Source organism: Macrotis lagotis, chromosome 8 (genome assembly GCF_037893015.1).
Source record: "Macrotis lagotis isolate mMagLag1 chromosome 8, bilby.v1.9.chrom.fasta, whole genome shotgun sequence".
In the NCBI taxonomy this organism is placed as follows: Eukaryota; Metazoa; Chordata; class Mammalia; order Peramelemorphia; family Peramelidae; genus Macrotis; species Macrotis lagotis.
The window spans coordinates 111660977-111686101 of record NC_133665.1 but is presented as its reverse complement, the minus strand read 5'-3'; the positions used below and the strand labels follow the sequence as shown (position 1 = coordinate 111686101).

At 37.7% G+C, this 25125-nt stretch overlaps 1 protein-coding gene across 2 annotated transcripts in view; it reads right to left on the bottom strand.

Moving 5' to 3' along the window:
- Positions 1–25125, bottom strand: part of CCM2 (CCM2 scaffold protein) — a 112346-nt gene that overhangs the window by 51756 nt on the left and 35465 nt on the right. Inside the window, exon 1 of one of the 2 annotated variants that reach the window (XM_074198220.1) lies at positions 4534–11443. The exons of the other annotated variant lie outside the window; for it this stretch is intronic. Within the exon in view, the coding sequence (XP_074054321.1) occupies positions 4534–4545 (12 nt within the window). The 5' untranslated portion in view covers positions 4546–11443. Of the gene's footprint in view, positions 1–4533; positions 11444–25125 lie in introns of those variants that run through there. 2 annotated transcript variants of the gene reach the window in all.

Below are 25125 nucleotides of genomic sequence, written 5' to 3'. Positions count from 1 at the left end.
TGCTCCCTGGGGTGCAGCTCAGGAGACTCCCCTGCTCCTGTGAGCCTCGGCTCCCAGCGCCCTGGGGCTGCCTCCGGGAGGCTGAAGTTCTTTGGCTCTGGTGGGCTACCCCTCTGGCAGGCTGCCCCTCCGACCCCGGGAGCAGAGCCTTTCTGCTCTTTTCCAGGTTACCTTGAGTAGGAGAACTGCCTCACTGGGTCCCTTTGTGGGTTCTGTTTCTCCAAAGTTTAGAGTCCTTAGTTTCACATTTTATCAGTGAGCGCCTAAGACTGGATCCCTTCTTGTGGACATCTTGGCTCTGCCCCCCCCAGTCACTCATTTTAAAATCTTGTTTTCTGGCTTCTAACTCTACCATTGAACTGAACCAGTTCTAAAGTTACCAATGTTCTTTTCACCTGCTCAAGCTGATGGACTTTTCTCTTTGAAGTTTCTGAACCATTTTTCTTTTTTTTAATTAAAGATTATTTATTTTGAGTTTTACAATTTTTCCCCTAATCTAACTTCCCTCCCCCTACACCCCACAGAAAGTAATTGGTCAATCTTTACATTGTTTCCATGGTATATATACATTGATCCAAATTGAGTGTGATGAGAGAGAAATCATATCCTTAAGGAAGAAACATAAAGTAAAAATAAAGTAAAAGAGATAATAGGATCAGACAATAAGATATTTTTTTTTCTAAATGAAAGGAAATAGTCCTTGGACTTTGTTCAAACTCCATGGTTCTTTATCTGGCTACACATGGTATTCTCCATTGCAGACAGCCCAAAATTGTCCCTGGTTGTTGCACTGATGGAATGAGTGAGTCCATCAAGGTTGATCATCACTCCCATGTTGCTGTTAAGAGTATACAGTGTTTTTCTGGTTCTGCTCATCTCTCTCAGCATCAGTTCATGCAAATCCCTCCAGGCTTCCCTGAATTCCCATTCCTCCTTGTTTCTAATAGAACAATAGTGTTCCATGACATACATATACTCCAGTTTGCTAAGTCATTCCCCAATTCTTTGCTGCCACAAACAGGGCTGCTATGAATATTTTTTGTACAAGTGATGTTTTTACCCTTTCTTTTTCATCATCTCTTCAGGGTATAGACCCAGTAGTGGTATTGCTGGATCAAAGGGTATGAACATTTTTGTTACCCTTTGGTTGTAGCTGAACCATTTTTCATCCTGAAGATGCTCTCCTCTGAATTTTCCTCCTCCTAGCTTGACCCCTCCTTTTTCAGTCATCCATCTGACTCCCTGCCCCTAGGCACTTCCCCAGGCTCTGAACAAAGCCATCTTCTCAAAGTGGTCTCATTTGCTTCCAAGGGTACAAGTTTTATCTCTACATAAATGACTCTCAGATGTAGACACATATCCCTCTCTAATTTCACTTGAATTGGAGTCAACCAAACATTTCAACTGCCTGCTGTATACGTATTCCTGGATGTGCCAAAGGCATTTTGAACTCAGTGAGTGTACAATTTTTGGTAAATATTGTCTTCCCCCCTCCTCCCCCTCACGAAAAAAACACTCCTAACTAAGGTCTGTCACCTCAGTTATCTGCTCTCTTCCTTCTTCCCCTCTACCCATTATCCAACTGGTTACTAAGTCTTGTTAATGTTACCTCCACAACATTTATCTTATCTACACCCTTCTCTTCCCTCACACAGTGGCTGCCCTGGTATAGATCATCAATCTCATTTTACTTTTACTACTCATAAAGCTTTCCCTGCTTCCAGCCTCTACACTTCCCAATCCATCCTCCAAAAAGCTATCAAAATAAACTTCCCTTTTGGGAAGGGGGGTTGGGAGGGAGGGTGGCAATCCAGGTTAAGTGACTGCCCAGGGGCACACAGCTAGAAGGCTACCTTTGACCCCAGTTCTTCCTCCTCCAAGGCATATACTTTATCCACTGCACCCCTTGGCTGCCCCCAAAATAAGGCTTAGGTCTGATCATATCACTCCCCTGCTCAAAAAACTTTTATGGCTTTTCAACTGTCAACAGGATAAATGCAAATTATTAATTTCCTTGACCTTATAAATAAGATCCTCCACAATTTAGTTCCTGTCAACCTTCTAATACCTATTTCCTATTGCTCCATAGCCACTGACCACTCTATGTTTGGGCTAAACTGTTCTGAGTGATCCCTTGAACTCAAAACTTTGCTTCTGCAACTGCTCCATCACAGATGTCACAGACTACTATACTTGCTGGATTCCACTCCCTCACTCATTCAACAAATCTGTCCAACTACTGCCAACTACTCGCCAGCTCAGTCTTCACAGACTGAAAGTTTTGTGTCTCTTTCCAGATTCAGCTTGGGTCCACCCAACCCCCACCCTACCCCCCCCAGCACTCCTTGATGTGCTGGGAGGGGGGGGTTTGGGGCATCTTCTCCTTCTTCAGTTTTCCTTACATTATACTTTGTGATGAACAGGCTGCATTTTCCACTGTGAAATGTGACCTTCTAGAGGCTGTTTTGTTTGTATTTTTTTTAAAGAGTGCCTTCCACAAGTATATGCAAAATGATGCTGATGCTGATTAGGAACTCCATATAAAAAGTGTATACTGTGAGCAAGGCCCTAGTGAAGTATTTTACAAACAGGATCTCACTGGAACTGGCCCTGGAAGGTGGGCACTGTTAGCATTTCCAATTTACAGCTGACCCGAGGCAGACAAAGGTTAAGTAGTCTACACAAGGTCTGGCCAATTTTGTACTTAGGTCTTCTTGACAAATGTTTACTGAAAAAAAATATTAAAAAGTGAACGATATGAAATTATAATAACTACACTTGACCTCAAAGAAGAAGTAGGAGACTACACCTTCTTCCTTTCTTTACAAAGGTCAAAGACAATGAATGAGGGACGCTGCATAAAAATCTTAGACTTGTTGGATGTGCTGATTACTTTTGTTGAATTATTTTCTCCTTTTTTCATATTACTAGTCATAAGAGGTAACTTTTAAAAAGAGGGACAGAAAAAGGATATATAGGAAAATGAAGGAGATGTAAAAATAAAAGATAACTATATATATAGGTTTTTGCAAGGAAAACAGGGTTAAGTGGCTTGCCCAAGGCCACACAGCTAGGTAATTATCAAGTGTATGAGGTCGGATTTGAACCCAGGTACTCATGACTCCAAGGCCCGTGTTTTATCCACTACGCCACCTAGCCGCCCCGGATAACAATGTTTTTTAAATCTTGTTGGATTTACAATATACCTATTAGAAAAATTCAAACATACCACGTATACTGGCCAAAGCTAGTATCTGAAAATGAGATAAATTAAATCAAGCAACCAGTAAATGGGCCTCTGTTCCCTCAAATGTAAAATGAATAAAGTAATGAGTAAATGATTTACTCATTTGGAGAGTTCCTTTAAATTCTAACAATCCAGGACTTTAATTCTCTTACTTAATATTAGGCACCAAACCTAATCATCAAAATGTTGCTTTGTTATATGGAATTTTAAAGCAAAAGTAGTTAAATGTCTTGACTTTGAGAGATTTTTGCCTAGTTACAATATACTATGGTGCTACTCTTTTCCATTAAATACACACACACACACACACACACACACACACATACATATTTACACACTCTCACAGTACATAAATGTGGTGTTTTTTGGGAAAAGATGATTTTTCCTGTATGCCATGCCAGACACACTAAAAAATTCTTTACCTCTAACTCTCCTCCTTTGAGATTCCACAAGCAGCACCATTCTAATGTTTCAACTTAATATTACATCACACTTCTTCATTCTAATAGGCTTTCATGACAAGTTATGAGTCCTAAAATTATAGGATTTTTAATTACATTTTAATTTGGTTGTTTCTGGATGGCATACTGTGCCACAATGGTGATTTAACTAGTTCAAAATATTAACACAGGATGGGTTATACTCCATCCAACCATGTTTACTAAGTGCCATTTTCTATATGGAAAGAAATACTGCCCACGTTAATTGAAGCTGTTATAAAAGATTTTAATAATAGCTTCAAAATAACCAAAACTCAAGAATTTATAATACACATAAATTTCCTGTAGTCACCTGAGAAATCATACATGACACAGAATATGGTTAGTTTAATGAAAAACAGTGAAATTTTTGGAACTCAGAAAGTTTTGCCTCAATAATTTCTTATCATAAAACTGAGCAGATATTAGCTCTCTACCCATCAACTGTGCCACACCATTCCTAAGAAAGCTGAGTAAACTTTAAAAACCATTATCCTATTGGTAAACCCATAATAATATCACAAAAGAATTACCTGTCCAATACCCTGGAAGCAACATGTACATTACTTTCATTATAGAAAAACATTAATGGTTTAGAACAGAAAACTTAGCAGATTCTGTTAATACTCTCCTCAAAACTTCTCAAAGCAATGGAGACTATGAGATTCGCCCAACTTGACCAATATAAGCTATGACAACTCAGGTCACTGCAATTTAAATATTGATTTTTCAGTTAAAGAATATAAAAGCAATCTTCTAGAACCAAACACTTTGAAAAGCCATTGAATGTCAGTGGTTTGCACCTACCTCACTTCCCATTGGCTCTCTAAAAAGTCTGATCGAAGAATATCTTCTTTGGAAAAAGTCCTGTTCTTCCCCTCTACCAACAGGTTACTATGCGTTTGTCTCTATTCTCGAGTCTGAACTTCTTTAAAAAATATGGCTAGATTTTAATCTTCCCTCAGACAAAAACATGTAAAAGAACAGGAAGAAGAATAACCACAGTTTCCTCCTACAAAACTCCCTGCCGTTTGCCCACACACAAAATAGAAAAGCACTGTCGGGCAATTCCATGACTGCTAGGAACCAAAAAGGCCTAACAGTACACCAAAGCATATATAGGGATGTTTTCATCACTGACTCAATACACAAAGCTCTGTAAATAGCCTTCCCTGGTCTATCACTAGTGCTATTAATGACTTATTTTATAGGCTTGAATTTTTCTTGTACTTATATATAGGAACTTATATAGATCACTAAAAATGTGCTATCAAAAATTTCATTCACACTAGACTCTTAACATCAGGTACTGTTAATACTGTATGTTGGGATTCTGAACCTTCACTGTGACAAGTACAGAGCTTGTTGGAATTCCTAATAAGGGGAACAAGACCCTTCCTATGAGCTTGGCAGGCTGGAGGGCAGAGAGTTTTCTTTGGTCTCCACAAACTGACTGGCACACCAGAAGTGCTAGCAGATAGTTTGACAAAAGCTGGTCTTAAAACCAACCTCCCCTGGACAGGTGGTGGTTGGGGATCAGGAAAAGGCTTTTGTTTGTCCTTAAAGGATTGGAAAGATGGAGAGAAAAAAATAGAGTAGGGTCAGGCATTGTGACAGGAAAAACATGGAGACCCAAAGGTAGGGCAGAGCAGGCCATGAAGAGGAGACTAGTGGGAAGAATGCTATGGCTGGATGAGGTATCCTGTATGTAGATGGGGATGGAAGGTTTTGAATGCCAGGGTTAGGACTGTAAAGGCAACAAGGAGGTACTACAAAATTTTAAGCAATGATGACTTGATAACATCTTTACACAGGAAGATTAATCTTGGAGGGAGGACAGGAAGGGAGAACTCCAAGAACTAACTGAAAATTATTTCTATAGCATTAAGATGTGGTCTTTTTTTTTTGCTTTTTGCTTTTTTTTTTGGAAGGCAATGGGGTTAAGTGACTTGCCCAAGGTCAGACAGCTAAGTAAGTATATTAAGTGTCTGAGGCTGAATTTAAACTCAGGTCCTCCTGACTCCAGGGCTGGTGCTCTATCCACTGTGCCACCTAGCTGCTGCCCCTTAAGATCCGTTGGGTCTTAAAGCTCAGAAACAAGTAAAGATTAGAGATAAAGCTTGGAAACCATTTGTATGGAGAAAGTAGCTAAAATTATAGAATTAAATGGCATTAGCAAGTGAAGAAAGAGAATTAGGGGTGGCTAAGTCAAGCAGTGAGTGGATAGAGCACCAGCCCTGGAGTCAGGAGTACCTGAGTTCACATCCAGCCTCAGACAATAATTACCTAGCTGTGTGGCCTTGGGCAAATCACTTAACCCCGTTTTGCCCTGTAAAAACCTAAAAAAAAAAAAATTACTATATAAAGGTACAAATGGAAAGTTTCAAAATATTACACTAAAAGTCTTATTGTGAACTGCACAAGGAAATGTAATATTCTTTTGATGGTCCAGAAGGCACTCAGCATCTTACCAGATACCAGAGTCATAATAAATAGGAATATTCTCTCTGGACATTCTACCACCTAGCTTATGATCTCATCTTCAAGAGAAATTGTTTTCTCTAAACATGACCTCCTAGTTGTCCATCCACTGGTCTTTCTTGATCTCAATGGTCTCTGGCACTGTGGATTACCTGCTCCTTTCTTCTCTTAAGGGTTCTGTGACACCGATCTTTCTTCGTTCCCCACTGATCTGAACCACTCTCCTCTCCTCTTGTCACTTTGCCTGGCTCTTCCATATCAAGCTTGTTAACAGTAGAGGCCAATCATTATTTAATTGAACTGATTTTTCCCCTGCTATGACTAAGAAAATTTTCTTTTGTTAACTGCTGAATGACCTGCAAATGTCCAGTATCAAATATAAACACCGAGAAGATTATGCAACTTGCTTCCCTCTGAACAAAAAGGAGGGGTTTGAAGCCAGGTCTTCCTGATTCCTAGGCTAGCATGATATCTGCTACACCATTCTGCTTCTGAGCTCAGCCAAATCTTCATCCTATTATTTAAAGCTTAAAAAAAAAAAAAAAACGGAGCTTGGCTAGAAAGCTGACCTTAGTAACTCATCCTGAATCTTAACTTGGGTTCAGAAACTCCTAATAGTTAAGTTTAGCTGCTTACTATTAAAACACCTACTCTAGGTTTTTTTTTTTCAGCTTAATTGTAGGTAAATTCAGCTCAAGAAATTCGTTCTGTGATGTCATTCTTACAACCTGCTTCCGAAGGAATTTTTCCAACCATCTCTCCTTTGGTCACTTTTTTCAACCTCTTCTCTCTCATTCAACTGGAAGAAAGCTTGAAATTAATGTCAAGCTGCTGAGAGCAAAACATGTCCGGAATAGATTCCTCCAAATATAAAAAGGTTTTGAACTACCTTAAGGAGTAGAAAAGTAACCTTCATTCCTCAACATGGTGGAGTGAAAAATTAAAAAACAAGCTAAACAATCCTTTGGTCACAAAAAGAGGCAGAGAACTTAAGAAATCAAACTCTAATTTCAGTTTTGTACATGAAGATCAGTAAATATTTGTTCTTTTACTCAATCACTTTGAAGCAATATTCAATTAAGACCACCTATACATAAACTAGGTTTCTCTGGATAGAGGCCTAGGGTATATTGATAGTAACTTAAGTCACACTAGAAATAACAAACTCATCTTCCTTGAGGACCTGGTGCTACCACTATAAGTCCTAGGAAATGCCACAAACCTTTGCTATCCCCTGCCCCCAAGGTTCTTCACACAGCAGGCCTTCAGGAACTATTGTTTACTGACTAGAATGTCTGAAATAGTGCTCGAAGGAGAATTGTTTGATTATAATTATAGCTGACATTTAAGCAAAATTTCAAGATTAGCAAAGTACTTAACCTATGTTACCTTGTTTGATACTTATAAAAATTCTCTAAGGTGGGCATTACAGGCATCATTATCCCATTTTGCAGAAGTAACTGAGGCTTAGAGAGACTGACTTGATTGAATTTATAATTACAATATAGAAGGAAACTTGGGTATGTTAGGAAAACTTTTCTTTAATATTAAGTCAATCCCAATGAATGAAAAATGTGGTACTTGTTAAAGAGCACTAATAATTAAGAAGTTAATGACTACAACTACATTTAATCAGCAATCCTTACCAAACTGCAGATACATCAAGTGCTACTGTTTCCCCTAGAGAGAGAACAAAAAAGGAGAGTAATGAAAGAAGAACCAATTGCAGCAGACAAGAGAGAAAGAAATAAGGGCAACATAAAACATGGGTGACCTAATCTAGTAGCCTTATTTCTACTTCAAGATCACTAAAAGGGCATCAAAATGTCTGGCAATAATATCCTCCAAAATATCTCTAATGCAATTACGAATATCCATTGTTAAATACAGTCCTCAAAAAAAGAACTTTTATCAAGTCTCTCCCACATTTCTAAGAGATCTATCAGTACCAGATTTGTGAGAAAAATGAAATCACAAGCTAACTATTCCTTATTATGTTTGGAAGCACCACCCTTCTTCTTCCCCCCACCCCACCCCCCAAGGCTTCCTCTATCTTGAGGTACATATCCAGGGGTGATATGTAACCAATAAGCCTGGCTCATTGTAAACTTGGCTACAGGGATCAAACCTTGCTGCTTAATACTTGCTAAAACTGTATGACTCTCAACAAGTCATTTAACCTCAATTTCAGTTTACTCATTTGTAAAATGGACTTCATAGCATTGTTGTGAGATAAAATGAGATACTATATGTTAATTTGCCCTTTGCAAACCCTAAAGAATCATATAAATGTGAGCTATTACACATATTATTACTAATATTATTAATCAACAACCACACTAGAAAGTAATTATCAGTCAACATTTTGATAGCCAATAGATTCTCTTCTGATGCTCATAATCTGAATCATATCATTCCTAGCTGACATTTAAATAGATTTACAAATCATTTTGCATGCCTGAACTTTTCTGAGTTTCATGACTGATTGTCTTTAGTACTTTTTAAGCACCTCCTGGCACAGTCCATGGCACATGAGATGTTTAATAAATATTTGTTTATTAATTTATTATCCTACAATCTCAATTGACCCAACAGTATGGAGAAACTTGTTCATTTGTAAATAGTGATTAGGTTCCTTTTAACCCTAGTTTGAGGAAAAAGTGAAGAGGAACAATAGTACAGATGGAATTGGATGCAAAACAAAGAAGAATCAAAGAAACTATACATGATGAACTTCTGATATGCCCTTTTTAAAAGCATAGAATTAAGTTTAGTGTGTTTTACAAATGTGAATCAGTTTTGGAATGTCAACTTGGCTGGAACAGGTGTGGGCTGTGGTATGGCAGCAGATGTTAGAAACATCTGGTATACAGTAGAAGTGGTCTGACAATAATGATCACAAGTTTATATTTAATCTAGTATGTTTTTGATGGTAGCTGCTTTGAGCTGGAGTTGTGGGGGTTAAACCAAATTGCCTCTAGGGTCCTTTCCAACCCAGAAGTTTTATGATCCCAGTGCTAAGCTTTATCAAGTTGAGAGAATTGGAGACAATAGATAACATCTTGATACTGGGGATTATTAGGTATGTCTAAAAAGGCAATAATTAATTAATTCAACAAGCATTTATCAAGGAACTGTTATTATGTGCCAGACAAAATGTTAAATGCTAGGGAAATAAAGATAAAAACCAAAACAGTACCTGGAAACTGTGAACAAAGATATTTAAATAGAATATATTCATAGTACATACAAAGTCACTTGGGGGTGGGGATAAGATCCTAATAATAAGGGGAAAGAGAACAGATTCCACAGAGTAGGTGGCACTTGATCTAAATGTCAGTGTAGGCTAAGAACTCTAAGGGCACAAGTCAGAAAGGAGTGCTTCCCAGCACAGGCGTGTCTATGCAAAGGCCTGGAGATGGGAAACAGTACACAGAATACAGTGCACAGGGAAGAGTGAGTAGGTCAGTTTGGCTAGAACACTGGTCACATGGAGATGTCCACATGATATGCAGTAAGCCTGGAAGAGAAGGGTGGGGTGACAGGGAAAGGCTTTAAAAGACAAACATAGTTTATATTTTTTTTCATAGAGAACAGGAAGCCAGGGGATCTTTGTGAGCAAGGCAGTAATCTATGGTTGAAGTTTTGCTTTAGGAATTTCAGTTTGATAGCTTTGTGAAGGATGCGCATGAGACAAGAGACTAGGCATGGGAACCTATAAGAAGACTATGTCAGTAATTTCAAATATCTGGAGGGAAATCAAAGAAAGAGTTTAAAATTACTGAATTTGGTGTTAGGAGAGTTTAGTTCAAATGTCACTTGACCTGTTGTTGGCCTCAGTTTCCTCAATTGAAGAGACTGAATTAGATGGTCCCTCTAGCTCTGTATCTGTGATCCTGTGAACAACTCTTATGTAGACATTACAGTTTTGGTTTTAGTTTTTACTTGGTCTCCCACATCAAACTACTGACTCAGTAAGTTTATAGTCCTTTAAAACCCCCAGATCTTTTTCAAAACAGCTGCTGTCTAAACATACCTGCCCCATCTTGTATTCATGAAGTCAATTTTTTTGTACTTAAAAACTTCACATTTATCCCTTTTCAACTTTATCTTAATACATACATTATTCAGTTTAGTGACTGTCTGTCAAGATTCTTTTGGATCCTGATTCTTGTCTTTCAATGTTGCTGTCCCTCCTGGATTTGGGTCATCTACATATATGAGCATGCCATCTCTTCATTTAAGCAAGTTATTGATAAAAATGTCTAGGAGCACAAGCCCACAGCAGAGATCCTTGGAAACCTCTTGTCACACTGACACTGAACCCTTGACTATTCCTTCAATCTGGCCCCTCTGTTCTAGGTCCTCACTTTCTTCTCCCACCTGTTCTATCAATTTATATGCTAAGTTGATATCAGAACATTTTTTAAGTCTTTAGTATGTTCCAGATACTCTAAGTTCTGGGAACACAAATCTAAGCAAAAATAAGTCCTTTCCCTCAAAGGGCTTAGATTCTAAAGAAGATAACACATTAAGGGAACCTGGAAAATGTAGGATTAAGGGGCCATGGACAAAGTTGGCAGTGAGAAATAAACTAAGTCACTGGATAGGCAAGACAAGGTAAAGACAGCCCTTAGAGGAAGGCACAGTCCAGGGGGAAGAAAATATGCAGATAACTAGGCAAACAAGCTAACTGGATAATCAGAATGAATTCACAGAGGGAAAGCCCGAGGATTAAGGTCAATCAAGAAAGACTTCTGGTAAGAAGGTGGGATTTTACCTGAGAGGTTAGAGATAAGGAGAGAATTCCAGGCAAGGAGATGGCCTTAGTAAAATATCTAGAATCTAGAGTCAGGAGATGAAGTGAGGAAGACCAAGGTGGCCAGTGTTAGAAGCCTGGGAAGGTAGCAGGAGTGTAGGGACGTCCTGGTAATGAAAGGCTCTGAACATCAAACAAGATTTTATGTGGGAACCTGGAGGTGAAAGGGAGACATTGGAATTTACTGAACAGGGAGGTGAAGAAGCAATGACATGGTCAGATCTGGGCTTTAGGAAGATCACTTTGATAGAAGGGAGGCAGTTGGCAGAGCCAACAGGCCAGTTCCATAATTCAGGCCTAAAATGCTAAGGTCCTGTAGGGCAGTATCAAAGGACAGAAAGAGGGTGCCGTTAGGGAAGTTTGGAAGTTTGATGGATGTGGGTAGAAAGACAATGGTAGGGGCAGCTAGGTGGTTAAAGCACCGGCCCTGGAGTCAGGAGTACCTGGGTTCAAATCGGGTCTCAGACACTTAATAATTACCTAGCTGTGTGGCCTTGAGCAAGCCACTTAATCCCATTTGCCTTGCAAAAACCTAAAAAAAAAAAAAAAAAAAAAAAAAAAAAAAGACAATGGTATAGAGAGGAAAGATAATGAGTTCAGTTTTGGACATGTGTTTAAGATATTCAGGGAATGTCTAGTAGGCAATGCCCAACTGGAAATCAGGGGAGACAGAGATGATAATTGAATCCCAGGTGGCTGATAAGATCAACAATGAAATAGTATATACAAGGAGAGAAGAGGATCCTGTGGAATATCCAAGGTTAATGGTTGTGGACTAGATGGTATAGCAAAGGAGCCTGAGGAGGAACCAGATTTGTAAAAAGGAAAACCAAGAGAGGGAAGTGTGGTGAAATCTAGAGAGAAGAGGGAATCAAGAAGTTGAATGACAGTGCTAGAGGCTCAAGAAAAATTAAGAAGGATTAAGATTGAGAAAAGGTTACTAGATTTAACAATTAAGCAATTATGGCACACATAAGACAGCAGTTTTAGAGGTATAATGGGGTTAGAAATCAAACTGTAGACATTTAAGGAAAAAAAAGCAGGCAGATGGCCTCAAAAGGCAAGAAAGATAGGATACAATAATGATAGATGGAATGAGTGAAGTTTTTTGAAGGTGGAAAATGCTTACCTATGTAGGCAGTAACGAAGCAGTCACTATTCTGGGAGAGAATTGAGAAAGTAGGGATGACAGCAGGGACAGCAGATGGAAGGGGGCCACTTATGCAGGTTAGAGAAGCCAACCTTGGTAAGAAGGACCTCCTGCCACTTCATCATGTGAGATAGGAGTGAAAGTGGAGATAGTGACAAAAAAGCACAGTGATTGGGAGAGCAAATTAACTGAGGGCATCTAAACTGAGGACTATCTTGCAGAGTTCTGAGCAGATCCAGAAGAGAAATGAGCTTGGTGGATAGTGAGGAGAATGCAGATGAGGAGAGAGAAAGCCTGGAGAGTCACGAAAGAAGTGGACATGGATGGCCTGGGTCTTTCATGAAATGATGGTTCCAGCTGTGAATATTGATATATATTAGACTTTTGTATCTATCTTTGAAGAATTCTTCAGGGTCTATGTTCAGAAGCAGAATTACCAGGTTGAAGACAGGTTAGTAATTTTTCTTACATAATTTTAAATTAAAATCTAGAATAATTAAATCATTTCACAATTCCATCAACAGTATATTCCTGTTCTTGTCTGCCTAGACTTCCCCAAGTACTTTCAATTTCTATTATCCTTGTCAGTTTGTATGTGGGAGATAATTTGCATTTCCCTCATTATTAATGATTTGGAGCACATTTTAACGTGGCTGTTTATGGTTGGCTATTTCTGTTCATCCCCTTTAAACTTTTATCAATTAGACATTGGATCTGCCAGAAACAGATTCTTCTTTTTTTTATTTTTTTAGGTTTTTGGCAAGGCAAATGGGGTTAAGTGGCTTGCTCAAGGCCACACAGCTAGGTAATTATTAAGTGTCTGAGACCGGATTTGAACCCAGGTACTCCTGACTCCAAGGCTGGTGGTGATTTATCCACTACCCCACCTAGCCTCCCCACAGAAATAGCTTCTTGATAAAACTGCTTCCACATTCTTCTCCCCATTAATGTATTCTTCACATGGATGCTAGAATACACATTCTTTTTACTTTTTCTTTTTGGTTTTTGCAAGGCAGTGAGGTTAAGTGACTTGCCCAGGGTCAATCAGCTAGGTAATTATAATGTGTCTGAGACCATATTTGAACTCTAGTCCTCCTGACTTCAGGGCCAATGCTCTATCTACTGTGCCACCTAGCTGCTCCTTAGAATAAACATTCTTAAGGGGTAGCTGTGGCTACTTACTGCCTACTAGAGGCAGCTAGTGGCAAGGTGGATAGAGCACTAGACCTGGACTCAGACAGACTCATCTTAATCTAACTTCAAACACTAATTATATAACCCTGGGCATATAGCCCTTTTTTTCTCAGTTATTTCATCTGTAAAATAAGATGGAGAAGGAAATGGCAAACCACTCCTGTATCTTTGCCAAAAAGCCCCCAAATAGGGTCACAAAGAGTTGGATATGACTGAAAATAAGAGAATAACAACAGTTATTATTCTTCCCTATTTTTACAGATAAGAAAACTCAAGCTCAGAGAAGTTTTGCTTAAAACTATACAGCAATTAGAACTGAAGGCAAGATTTGAGCCTAAGATTATCTGACTATATGTGCAGAAACCTATCTAAAACCCCATGCTGTTTATCACAGAACAGAGAACCTCATAGTCAGTCAGTAGAGTTTAATATGTCTCCAAAGTCCTTCTTATTTGAGGCCTCACAGAGGTTAAATGACATTACAAAGATATTCATTGCTTCAGAAATCAATACCGATAATTTTAACTGTCTGATTCACTTAAAGGGTCATTTTAAGGGACAGATTGAAAGACAGGGCTGATGAAAGGGTTAAACAGAGATGATAGTAGGATGATAGAGGGAAAGGAAAATGAATTCACAATTCTATTCAATTATGTATTGTTGACAAGTTTAGAGTTTCTTGCTATTTGGGTATGAAGACAAACTGCCAAAGGAAAAAAGGGAACTGTCTACACTTCTACTTCATTCATTCAACAAATATATAAGTAGCTATGAGCACAAGAGTGTCCTATAATGGCAAGAAACATAACTCTTGCCCTTAAATTTGTGTGTGTGTGTGTGTGTGTGGTGTCCTAATTTTCAAACACAAAATCATTCCTTTGCACACACATAGGGACTGTGGCCTGTGGCAATACGCATTCTGTTTCCCAAACCAAAGAGTATAATTTAGATTTAGAAAACAGGATATTTTTGTCACCACTTGAAAACAAGATTTCATTAATAGCCTATAAGGTTTTAAACTGAGTACATACATAGAGGGTGTGCAAGCAAGTAGGTAAACTTTTTGCCAAATGTGGTTTGTTTGCCTTCTCCGGAAATCAATTTTATTTGAAGAGTTCAGATATATGCCACAGAATTTGTCAACTGGTACAGAATAAAATTAGTAACTGAAGTTTATTTAAAAAAGAGCAAAGATTGCTTGTGATAACCCATTTTACTAAGCCTATCAAAATGGTTTCTCTCATCCTAAGACTTTGTATTGTGCTATGGTCTTCTGAGTATTAAGATATATCATATTTTTCCCTTCAAACTCATTTCTTAAATAAATATGTCTAACCTAGAAAATATCTGAAATTATTGGGAAAAAGTTTTTTACATTAGACAATCTAGAGACCAAGGTTCCAGTAGTTTTGCCAGTAGCTGTGTGAACTCTAGGAAGTATCTCTTAGATGACAAAAGTTCCTTTTCATTCAGAAAAACTGTCCTCCTATTCAATTATAGTCCCAAATCACTAATCACTATTTTCTGTACTTATTCAAAGTATATATATATATATATATATATATATATATATAAAATCATACTACATAGGTTATCTATTCAAATAAATACCATACTTTGGCATTCTTCATTCTACCCAATCACTTAATAAACTTTAAAGAGTTATTACTGATCTGCATTAATACAAGGAAATTAAAATTTCCTTACCAGGAGGATATCCCCATAACAACAATATATAGGTCTAGTTTTTGTTTATTTGTTTCTTTTTTAAAAAATCTCATTTAGGGGGCTGCTAGGTGGCGCAGTGGATAGAGCACCAGCCCTGGAGTCAGGAGGACCTGAGTTCAAATTTGATCTCAGACACTTAATAATTACTCGCGTGTGATCTTGGACAAATCACTTAACTCCATTACCTTGGGGAAAAAACCTAAATAATAAAACTAAACTAAATCTCATTTAGGAGACCTTGCAACGTTCTAGGGCTAGCTATATATACAATTGGAACAATGTTGTATACAAACAGGAATATTCAAAGAAATTCTTCCAAACTAATAAGGAATTCCTCTTCAATTTGGACTCTGTGTTGTACCTCTTTCATGATTGTGGTAACATCTTTGGAAGGCATATATAGCCCTATTTTATGCCTGGCTTGATATTGATCAGAGCCCAGAACAATGTTGTTTTTGTCCTTGTATCTTTCAAGAAATCATACATAATTTTGACACATTCATGGGAGATAACTTGTCATACTAAAAAAAAAACTGAAGAGATTTTTGGTACTGTCAAATCAATATTAAAAAATACTAAAGAAATAATAAGCTCAGTGAGATCCTGTAGTTTCTCTTTTAGTCGATTGTGTGACTATAAGAGATGTAATCATATGCCTATTCTCTTCTAACACTTATCAACAATGCCTTCAAGGAATATATGGATAATATTCATAAAAGTTTTATATGGATGGGAAAATAGTAATAATGGGTCTGTAGGTAATTTTTTTCCCCATTGCCTTTTTTGAATAATAAATTAAGGTCTAAGGTTGGGGTTTTGGGGTTTTTGTTTTTTTTTTAGATTTTTGCAAGGCAAATGGGGTGGCTTGCCCAAGGCCACACAGCTAGGTAATTATTAAGTGTCTGAGATCGGATTTGAACACAGGTACTCCTGACTCCAGGGCTGATGCTTCATCCACTGTGCCACCTAGCCGCCCCTAAGGTTTTTCTTTGCTTTTGATACCTTCCCCATCTTCAGATATTTTTGAGAATCTATTCTTCAATGCCCTCAAAACTGATGCCTCCATCATGAATTTCCTCTTAATCTAATCCAACTGCTTTTCTCATCTTTGTTTCCTTCAGTACAATTTCTACTTCCTCTATAAGTACAAGAGCTACTGTGATGTTAGAGGTCAAAAGTGGTGGCTCCATTGCCTTCAATGGTCAAAATAGTTTGACAAATTAATGAAGAACTTTTCCATTCTCTTGTCCATTTGTTGTTTCCTTTATTTCATCCTTAAAAGCCTTGTGTTGACCTTACTTGAGTCTCTTGCCAAGTTTTCCTTAAACTGTTTTCCCCCTTCCATTGCTTCCTGCTTGTTTATTAGGTAACACTACTCAATCTTCCAACCTCCTCTTCTGGAGGATTTATAAATGAATCTGTATCCTAAAGGCTAACGTATCTCTCTGTTTAACCAGTAAGTTAAGAGTTTGCTAAATTGGATTTCAAGTTCCTGTGGGTCAATAACTAAAATGGGAAACCATATCAGGTAAACTTCTGCAGTAAACTGTCAAGATTGCTGTCATTGTCCTTTTCTCCATTCTGGATTATTTGAGCTAATAATTTGTTTAAAGAGGTCAGGGTCGAATTTTAATCGGAACCTTATCTTTCTTTCATTTTTAGTCTTTCTTCTAACTTTGCACTAATTTTTTTTTCTTAGTATACAGTCATGCTATCAATTTGTTAGAAAGTTGATATGGGAATGATATCCACATCAATAATGAATCATTTCCCATTAATTAAACTAATTAATTTCATTTTTTGTGATATTTCTTAGGTATTCCCCCAAAATCAATGCCTTCAAATTCTTTTTTTCAAAGAGACATAAGAATTATTGTAGGCTAAACTTGGTTAATATCTTTCTTTTGAACCATAGTCTCCAACACACTTTTTTTCACTGATCTTAATTTCCTCCTACTTCTACACTGAAATCAGTGAGTTATCAAAATATATACCACTTTAATTTTAAGTCCTGAGTTCTTCATCAAATTTTTCTATCTGATCATCCCCTGCAATAGATGTGATAGAAGTTGTGATTATGCTCACTAATTTGTCAACAGCCAAGGATTGTTCAGCTTTACAAGAGTACAAATAGCTAAGTTACTATCTAGAGGCAGTTTAAAAACTGTAATTATTAACATCTTCTTCTCTCTTTTCTACCATTCTGCTGTCAACTCTGCAGAAACAGAAAGGAGACCACAGAGTACTGAAGACTACTTTCTATTTGCTTTTGCATCATGGATTGTTGTGGTCAGCTGGTGATGAGCCTCTTCATGCTTTTAGGCTGGTCCTTGGAAAGCAAACACTGTGTTGTTAATATAATTCCAGTAAATTAATAAAATGATTAGCTACCCAGAAACTATGTCACTCAAACTTTTCAAATGTTACATTTCATATCAATAGTGCCAAACAATGCCCTATACATGGCAGGGGCTAAGTGCAAGCAGCCGAACAAATTAATATATAGAATGCTTCCAACTAACTGAAAGCTTCAAAGCCAAACCTATTAGAAAAGTTCAGAAGAAACCAAGTTTAGAATACAAAAGCAAATTTTATTCATTGTAACCAACTACAGGACAATATTCCCATCATTTTCTCCATCCAGATCCTGAACAAGGAGACATTTTTAAAAAGTCAAGCTCAAGAGACCACCCTCCCACCCCCCCACCCCCATCCCACCCCTAGTAACAAAAGCATGGCACTCTACTTGGATAAATTTGTGAATGAGCAGAAAAGAACCTGTTACACCAGAGTTCAGTTGTTTCCGATCTCAAGCTTAGCTCACTAAGTGAATTCTCTGCCAAACTCATGAGGTTTACTAAGTTTTTTTGCCATTCTCATTCTGGGCACTCTGGAATCCTAGAAGATTCTGGGGCTTGGGCAGATGGAGGTAAGAGAAAGGAGACAGGAACAAGCTTTAGTTTTTCTTTCCTGTTCATATTTACTGTACTCCCATCCGCCTGCTGTTTGCTATAGAGCTGCACAAACATAAGAAAAACAGAAGCCAATATTTTAAGATTACCTGAGCATTATTATACTATATACCATTAGCTCTTTAATTAATCCTGCTGATCTGAGCTGACCTTTTCCAAATCTTTAAGCTCAGAAGAGCAATAACTATTCAATGTATCAACTATCCAACAAAATCAATGATCTGCATATCTCTTCATCTAAGGGTCTGTAACACTTGACTTAATTAAGCCTTAGTTATAGAAGGAATAGAACCTTAAATAGGTCCTAAGATATGGGCAAGGTTATTTATAAGGAATCATCTCTTTTTTTTTAAGGTTTTTGCAAGGCAAGTGGGGTTAAGTGGCTTGCCCAAGGCCACACAGCTAGGTAATTACTAAGTGTCTGAGACCGGATTTGAACCCAGGTACTCCTGACTCCAAGGCCAGTGCTTTATCCACTACGCCACCTAGCCGCCCCAGGAATCATCTCTTGCTTCTTCTATTTCCTCAATAGCAGTAGAAGATCCTATAAACCAAGAAATTCTGGGGCACATTTTCGTTATTTCTTTTAAATTTATTTTTATTCTGAACTTAAAAAAAAAGTATTTCTATCTACAGAATAGAACAGCAAAAAAGAGATGTACATAAAACTACTGATCTCTATCATGTATGCCTGATTCAGGATCTGTTGGCAGGTTGTATTTCTCTTGACAGTACTGGTCCCAATGTTGGGAAATTGTTTCTTGTGTAGTTTGTGAAACCATAGGATTACTGGGGTCTCTTCCCTATGTTTTAGCAGCTTAGAAATCTTTGGGTACCTCCTACAAGCTTCACCCAGGTGCAGAAACTGAAAGTAAGGTTAAAAATCTACCTTTTCTTTATGAGAACTTAGGAGACTCCCAAGGATTAAACAGCTGGACACCCTGGTCCAACAAATGCATTAATGAAACCCTAGATTCTCAAATTTTTAATCTTCTGGTTTCTTCTCTTGTAAATATTTTCTTTTTCTTTTGTGAAAGCGATCAGAATTAAGTGATTTGCCTGAGGTCACATAGCTAGTCAATGTCTGAGGTCATATATAAATTTGGGTCCTCCTGACTTCAGAATCAGTGCTCTATCCACTGTGTCATCTAGCTTTCCTCCTCTTGCAAATATTTTCACCTCAAAACCTTTATTACTTTACTTCAAACTCATTTAACATAAAATAATTCTTTTAAATTATTCCTACAACTCTTCCACTTATTAATTCCTCAGTAGCACTATATTTTTCTCATTTTCTTCATATCTATCACTTTTTAAAACTTATTATCATCCATTTTCTTTATTTTCCAATATTTTCTTTCCCCTCTTCTCACCCAAAGTCATTCCTTAATGAATAAAAAGGTTCAAAAAAATATTCACCATATCAACCAATTTCAACATTATAGGTAATGTTCTAAAATTACAATTCCTCAGGACAACAAAGAAAGGAAGGAGATAATCTAAATTCACTTATCTTTTCTTCAGGAAGAAAGGCAGGCTCATTTTAATTATTCAATGTCCAGTTTTAATTTTTTTTTTTTGTTCTTTCTAGGTATGTGGCCCAGGGATAGAGCATTGCTCTTAGATTCCGAAGAATGAAATTCAAATCAAACCTCAGACACCCGTCACATACTAGCTGTGTGACCTTGGACAAGTCACTTAACTGATGACCCCAGATCTGGTCACTGGACCCAGATTACTCTGGAGGAGAAAGTGAGGCTGGTGACTTAGCACAGCCCCTGGTCACTCAAATCCAATTCACATATTTGTCATGATATCATCAGCCTGATCTCACGGTCTTTTTCGAAAATGAAGGACAAGGGGCGGCTAGGTGGCATAGTGGATAAAGCACCGGCCTTGGAGTCAGGAGTACCTGGGTTCAAATCCGGTCTCAGACACTTAATAATTACCTAGCTGTGTGGCCTTGGGCAAGCCACTTAACCCTGTTTGCCTTGCAAAAAAAGAAAAAAAGAAAAAAAAGAAAATGAAGGACAAATATTATCATAGCCATTGTGTACATGGTCTTCACTTTGCATCAGGTTCATATATGTCTTTTCAATCTTCTCTATATTCTTCATACTTACTGTTTCTTAGAGTATGGGAATATTCCATTATATTTGCACGTTCTTTTCTGCTTTTTGTATCCCCAATCATGTAAACAATTTATCTACAGACTTCTCATTTAAAATAAACACACGTTCAGGTTTTGGGAGACAGCACTCTCCTAGTTCTCCTCTCTATCTAACTGCTCCTTCTCTGTCTCCTTTGCTGGATTCTCCTCCAGGATTATGCCCTCTGATCGTAGGAGTCTTTTAAGTTCTGTCCCAGACGTTCTTCTTCTCTTCTTCCTCTATACTACTTCACTTGGTGATCTCATGATTCTCAAATCTACTTAGCCCACCCCAAACTTCTTGCTGACCTCCAATTTCACATCTACAATTGCCTTTCAGATATCTTGAACTAAATGTCCAGTGACTATATTAAACCCAATATGTTCAGAATGGAGCTCATTATCTTTCTCCTTAAACCTTCCCCAATTCCTACCTTCTCTATTACTGTGAATAGCAATACCATGCTTCCCATCCCCCAGCCTGTCCTGGGAGTCATCTTGGACTCCTTGCTGTCATCACCCCCAAGTCTGCTCTGATGCCAAGATCTATTGATTTCACCCCAGCAACATCTATTGTCCCCTTCTCATCTCTGACTGGGTGGTCCCCCTTCCAGTACAGATCCACATCACCTTGTGCCTGGATTACTGCAATGACCTGCTGGTGGGCTTGCCTGCCTCAAGTTTCTCCCCATTCCAATCCATCTTCCATTTAGGCCTAAAGTGATTTTCCTAAATCTACAGCCCCATTATGTGACCCTCCCCCCAATAAATCTCAGGATCGAATACAAAATGCTGTTCATAACCTAGACCTCTCCCACTTCCCAATCTTCTTAAACCTTGCTCCCACAAACATATCCTCTTTGAATCATAGACACAAGTTGTTTGTTCCACCAGTTGTTTGTTCCACAAACAAAATATGTATCTTTTGGTTCCAGGCATTCTCTCTAGCCCTCCCCCCCCACCCCCCCCACCCCCACCCCCACCCCCGTGCCTGTCCTTTTTGGCTTTCTCTAAGTCCCAACTAAAATCATACCTTCTACAGAGAAGCCTTTCCTAACCTCTAGTACCGCCCCTCGGTTAATTATTTTCTATTTATCCTGGATTAGCTTGCTTTGTATATTTATTTGTTTGTTTTCTCCATTAGATTAAACACTCCTAGAGGGCAGGGATTATCTTTTGTCTTTTTGTATCCCTAGCACTTAGCACAGTGTGGCAATTGTAGGTGCTTAATAAATGTTTATTGATTGAATATATAAAGTTCATTTTTCTTCTTGGAAAGTACTGCCAATTAAGACCCACTTCCATGAAACTTTAAAAATATTCTTGATAGCAGGAAGGACACTGCCCAAATTCCTTCTCTCCTCGTCAGCTTCATACACATCAAATGACTTTAAGAAGATCGAAAGGAGTTTCACAGAATTTAAGAAAAGTTGGGAGATACCTAAATGATTCAGTGCACTTACAGATAAGGAAAATGATACAGTCCAACCTCCTATCTGATACAAGAATCATCTTTAGAACATTTTTCATAGGTGATTTATCCAGCCTTTTCCTGAAAAAATTTATGGGGGGAAATAAACCAATAATCCTAAGGGGGTTTTTTTTGTCAAGAATTGCTACTCAAATGTAATGGGATACAAATTTCAAGAATATATTTTCTATATAAAATAACCCAGTCACTCATGCAGCCTTCAGCTTAGAAAGCACTTGATAAGAAACAGTCTGAGAAAATAATACGGAAGTGAAATTACTTTTTCTAGTTTTCAAAATGTTACAGACCAAGTGTTAAAAACAGTTAGATGGCCTTGGAATGAACTGCCTTTCCTGGAACTGGTTGGTCTACTGGCTTCATAAAGAGAGGGCTAAGTGCCAATCCAAAGACCAAATCCAAGAGAATGACATCCACTTCTCAAAATCCAAGTTCCAGAGAAAATACTTCAGGGGAGGGAGGGCCTCCAATGATAGTGCAAATGAGGAAACAAGAAATCAACTGAATCACATGCAGAGAGAGTGAAGTACTAGAACTTCCAAGGCAACCCTAAAACACAGGATATTTGGTCTCCCTAGGGTGCATATTCTCATTCTCTCTCTCTCTCTCTCTCTCTCTCTCTCTCTCTCTCTCTCTCTCTCTCTCTCTCTCTCTCTCTCTCTCTCTCTCTCTCTCTCCTAAGAGAAAAAAACCCTTACACAAAAATCCCTAATACTCTTAACTTTTTGCAAGTTTTTCTTTTCTCTCTCTCTGTTTTTTTTTTTTTTTTTTTGGCAAGGCAATGGGGTTAAGTGGTTTGCCAAAGACCACACAGCTAGGTAATTATTAAGTGTCGAGGCCAGATTTGAACTCAGGTACTCCTGACTCCAGGACTGGTGCTCTATACACTGTGCCACCTAGTTGCCCCTGAAGTCTCTGATTCCCAAAAAGGTCATTAAAAAAAAGAAAAAGGATATATATGGACAAAAATATTTATACCAGTCCTTTTCATGCTGGCAAAAAATTGGAAATTGAGGGAATTCCCATCAATTGGGGAAATGGCATAATGGAATACCCATTGTGCCATAAGAAATGATGAAGGCAGATTTCAGAAAAACCTGAAAGGACTTGTACAAACTGATGCAAAGTGAAACGAGCACAACCAGCAATATTGTGTAATGATCAACTATGAATAACTCAGCTCTTTTCAATGATTCAAGACAAGTACAAAGGAATCATGATGAAAAATGCTATCCACAACCAGATGAAAACTTATCTGAATACAGATTGAAGCATATTTTTTATTTACTTAATTTTTTGTGATTCTTTTCCTTTTGATCTGTATCTTCTTTCTTAATTATGACTAATATGGAAATATGTTTTACAGAATTGTCCATATATGACCTATATCAAATTGCCTACCATTTTAAGACAAGGGGAAGGAAGAGAGGAAAGGAGAAAAATTTAGAACTCAAAATCATGTAAAACTGAATACTAAAAATTGTCTTGACATAATTGGGAGGGAAAATATTGTTTTAAAAAATAAAATTTTAACAAGATAAAGGTTTACTTTTTTCAAGATATATTTGCTACCAGTAAATTCCAGATATAACCAAAGACTTTGAGCAACCCCTCAAAGTTTGATATAACAAATTTTCTCATGAAACTGCCTTAAGGAAAGAGCTCTATAAAAATGGATACATAAAATATATTTAGCACTGTAGTGAATAGTGATCTTTGATACTTCAAAATCCTCAAATCATAATTATGGAGTGGGGGGGGGGAAGATTGGGAGTTTTTTCTTCTCTATCCTAGTTTTCACTGTAACAAAGTACATGTAACAACTCTTCCGAGAAAGAAGATCTGGATCAACCAATCAAGATGGTACATAGCAAATTCCCTTTGAATGTTATTAAGGGGGACTTTTCAAACAAAGAAATCTCTGAAATAAAGATCATCTATGATAAAATAAGAAAGGCAACAAGATTTCTTAACAGAAAAGAAATATAAGAAAGTGGAAAGAGATTTGGTTTCAGGAGTCCTGCATTTTAATTCTCTAACACCTTTTAGCTGTGGGACATTAAGTCAAGTGATTTGACAAAACAAACATCAATTTTCTCTTCTATAAAATGGAGATGGACAATAATACATCAGCTACCTCAAAGAGTTGTGATTATAATGCTTCATAAGTATTTTAGAACAACATAGATTTATTTTTACTATCTTAAATTTAAAAAAAAATCAATCAACAACCACTTAATAGAACAGAACTCTTAAACTACCACAAGCAGTGTGCTTAACACCAGGGATACAGGGACAAAATGAGACTAACCTCGGGAACCAAAATTAAATTCAGAGCCTCCAACAGCCTTGGGAGGTAGGGACTATAAATATTATCATCCCCATTTTATAGTTAAGGACATAGATTCAGAGGAGTTAACTGAATTACTTTGGTCTCAGCGTTAGTGTCAGAGGTCACATTTGAATTCAGCTATCTCCTGACCTTAAGTTCAGTGCACTTTCCCTACAATATGCAATAACAATCAACTTTAGATAATCAAGCAAACCCTTAGTCTTTGAAAGTCAATTTTGATACCAGGCACTTAAAGGAAAATAAAGATATAGAAATTCTTCAACATTCTTTAAAAGATCAAAGAGATTTCTAAATCTACAAAAAAAGGAAAAAAGAATACAAGAGGGGCAGCTAGGTGGCACAGTGGACAGAGCACAGGCCCTGGAGTCAGGAGTACCTGAATTCAAATCCGACCTCAGGCACTCAATAATTACCTAGCCATGTGGCCTTGGGCAAGCTACTTAACCCCATTGCCTAGCAAAAACTTAAAAAAAAAAAAAGAACACAAGAAAGCAAAAATTCTCAAAGAGAAATTTTGCAAACGAACAATAGACAAGGCTCACTATAAATGACTAAGGTAAGAAAATCTGGAAATATATCCCTATTAATCAGCTCACAGACCAATACTATTTACTTACTTATCTTACTAATACCATTAATTTATTTGACTATTTACTGAACGTCTGTTCACAAAGCACTCTCTAGGTCAAGACTCAGGAGATGGCAATTAGTTCACTCACTTCAACCATTCACTTTTGAACCCAGGTACTCCTGACTCCAAGGCTGGTGCTTTATCCACTGCCACCTAGCCGCCCAACCATTCACTTTTTAAACTTATCTACTACATGCAATGAACTCCACACTCTAACAAAGGCACAGGGTAGGGAAAGAGGGGAAGACAAATCCCTATACATGTAGGGACATATGTGTGATAAAAAAGAACAAAAATAAAAAGTGTTATCAATTAGATGATGGAGGGATTACTCTGATCTGGAGGAATTCAGAGGTTTCAAAGGAGGTACCATTTAAACTGGATTCTGAAGAATAGATAATAGGTCTATTATGGATATGATGACAGGTATTCC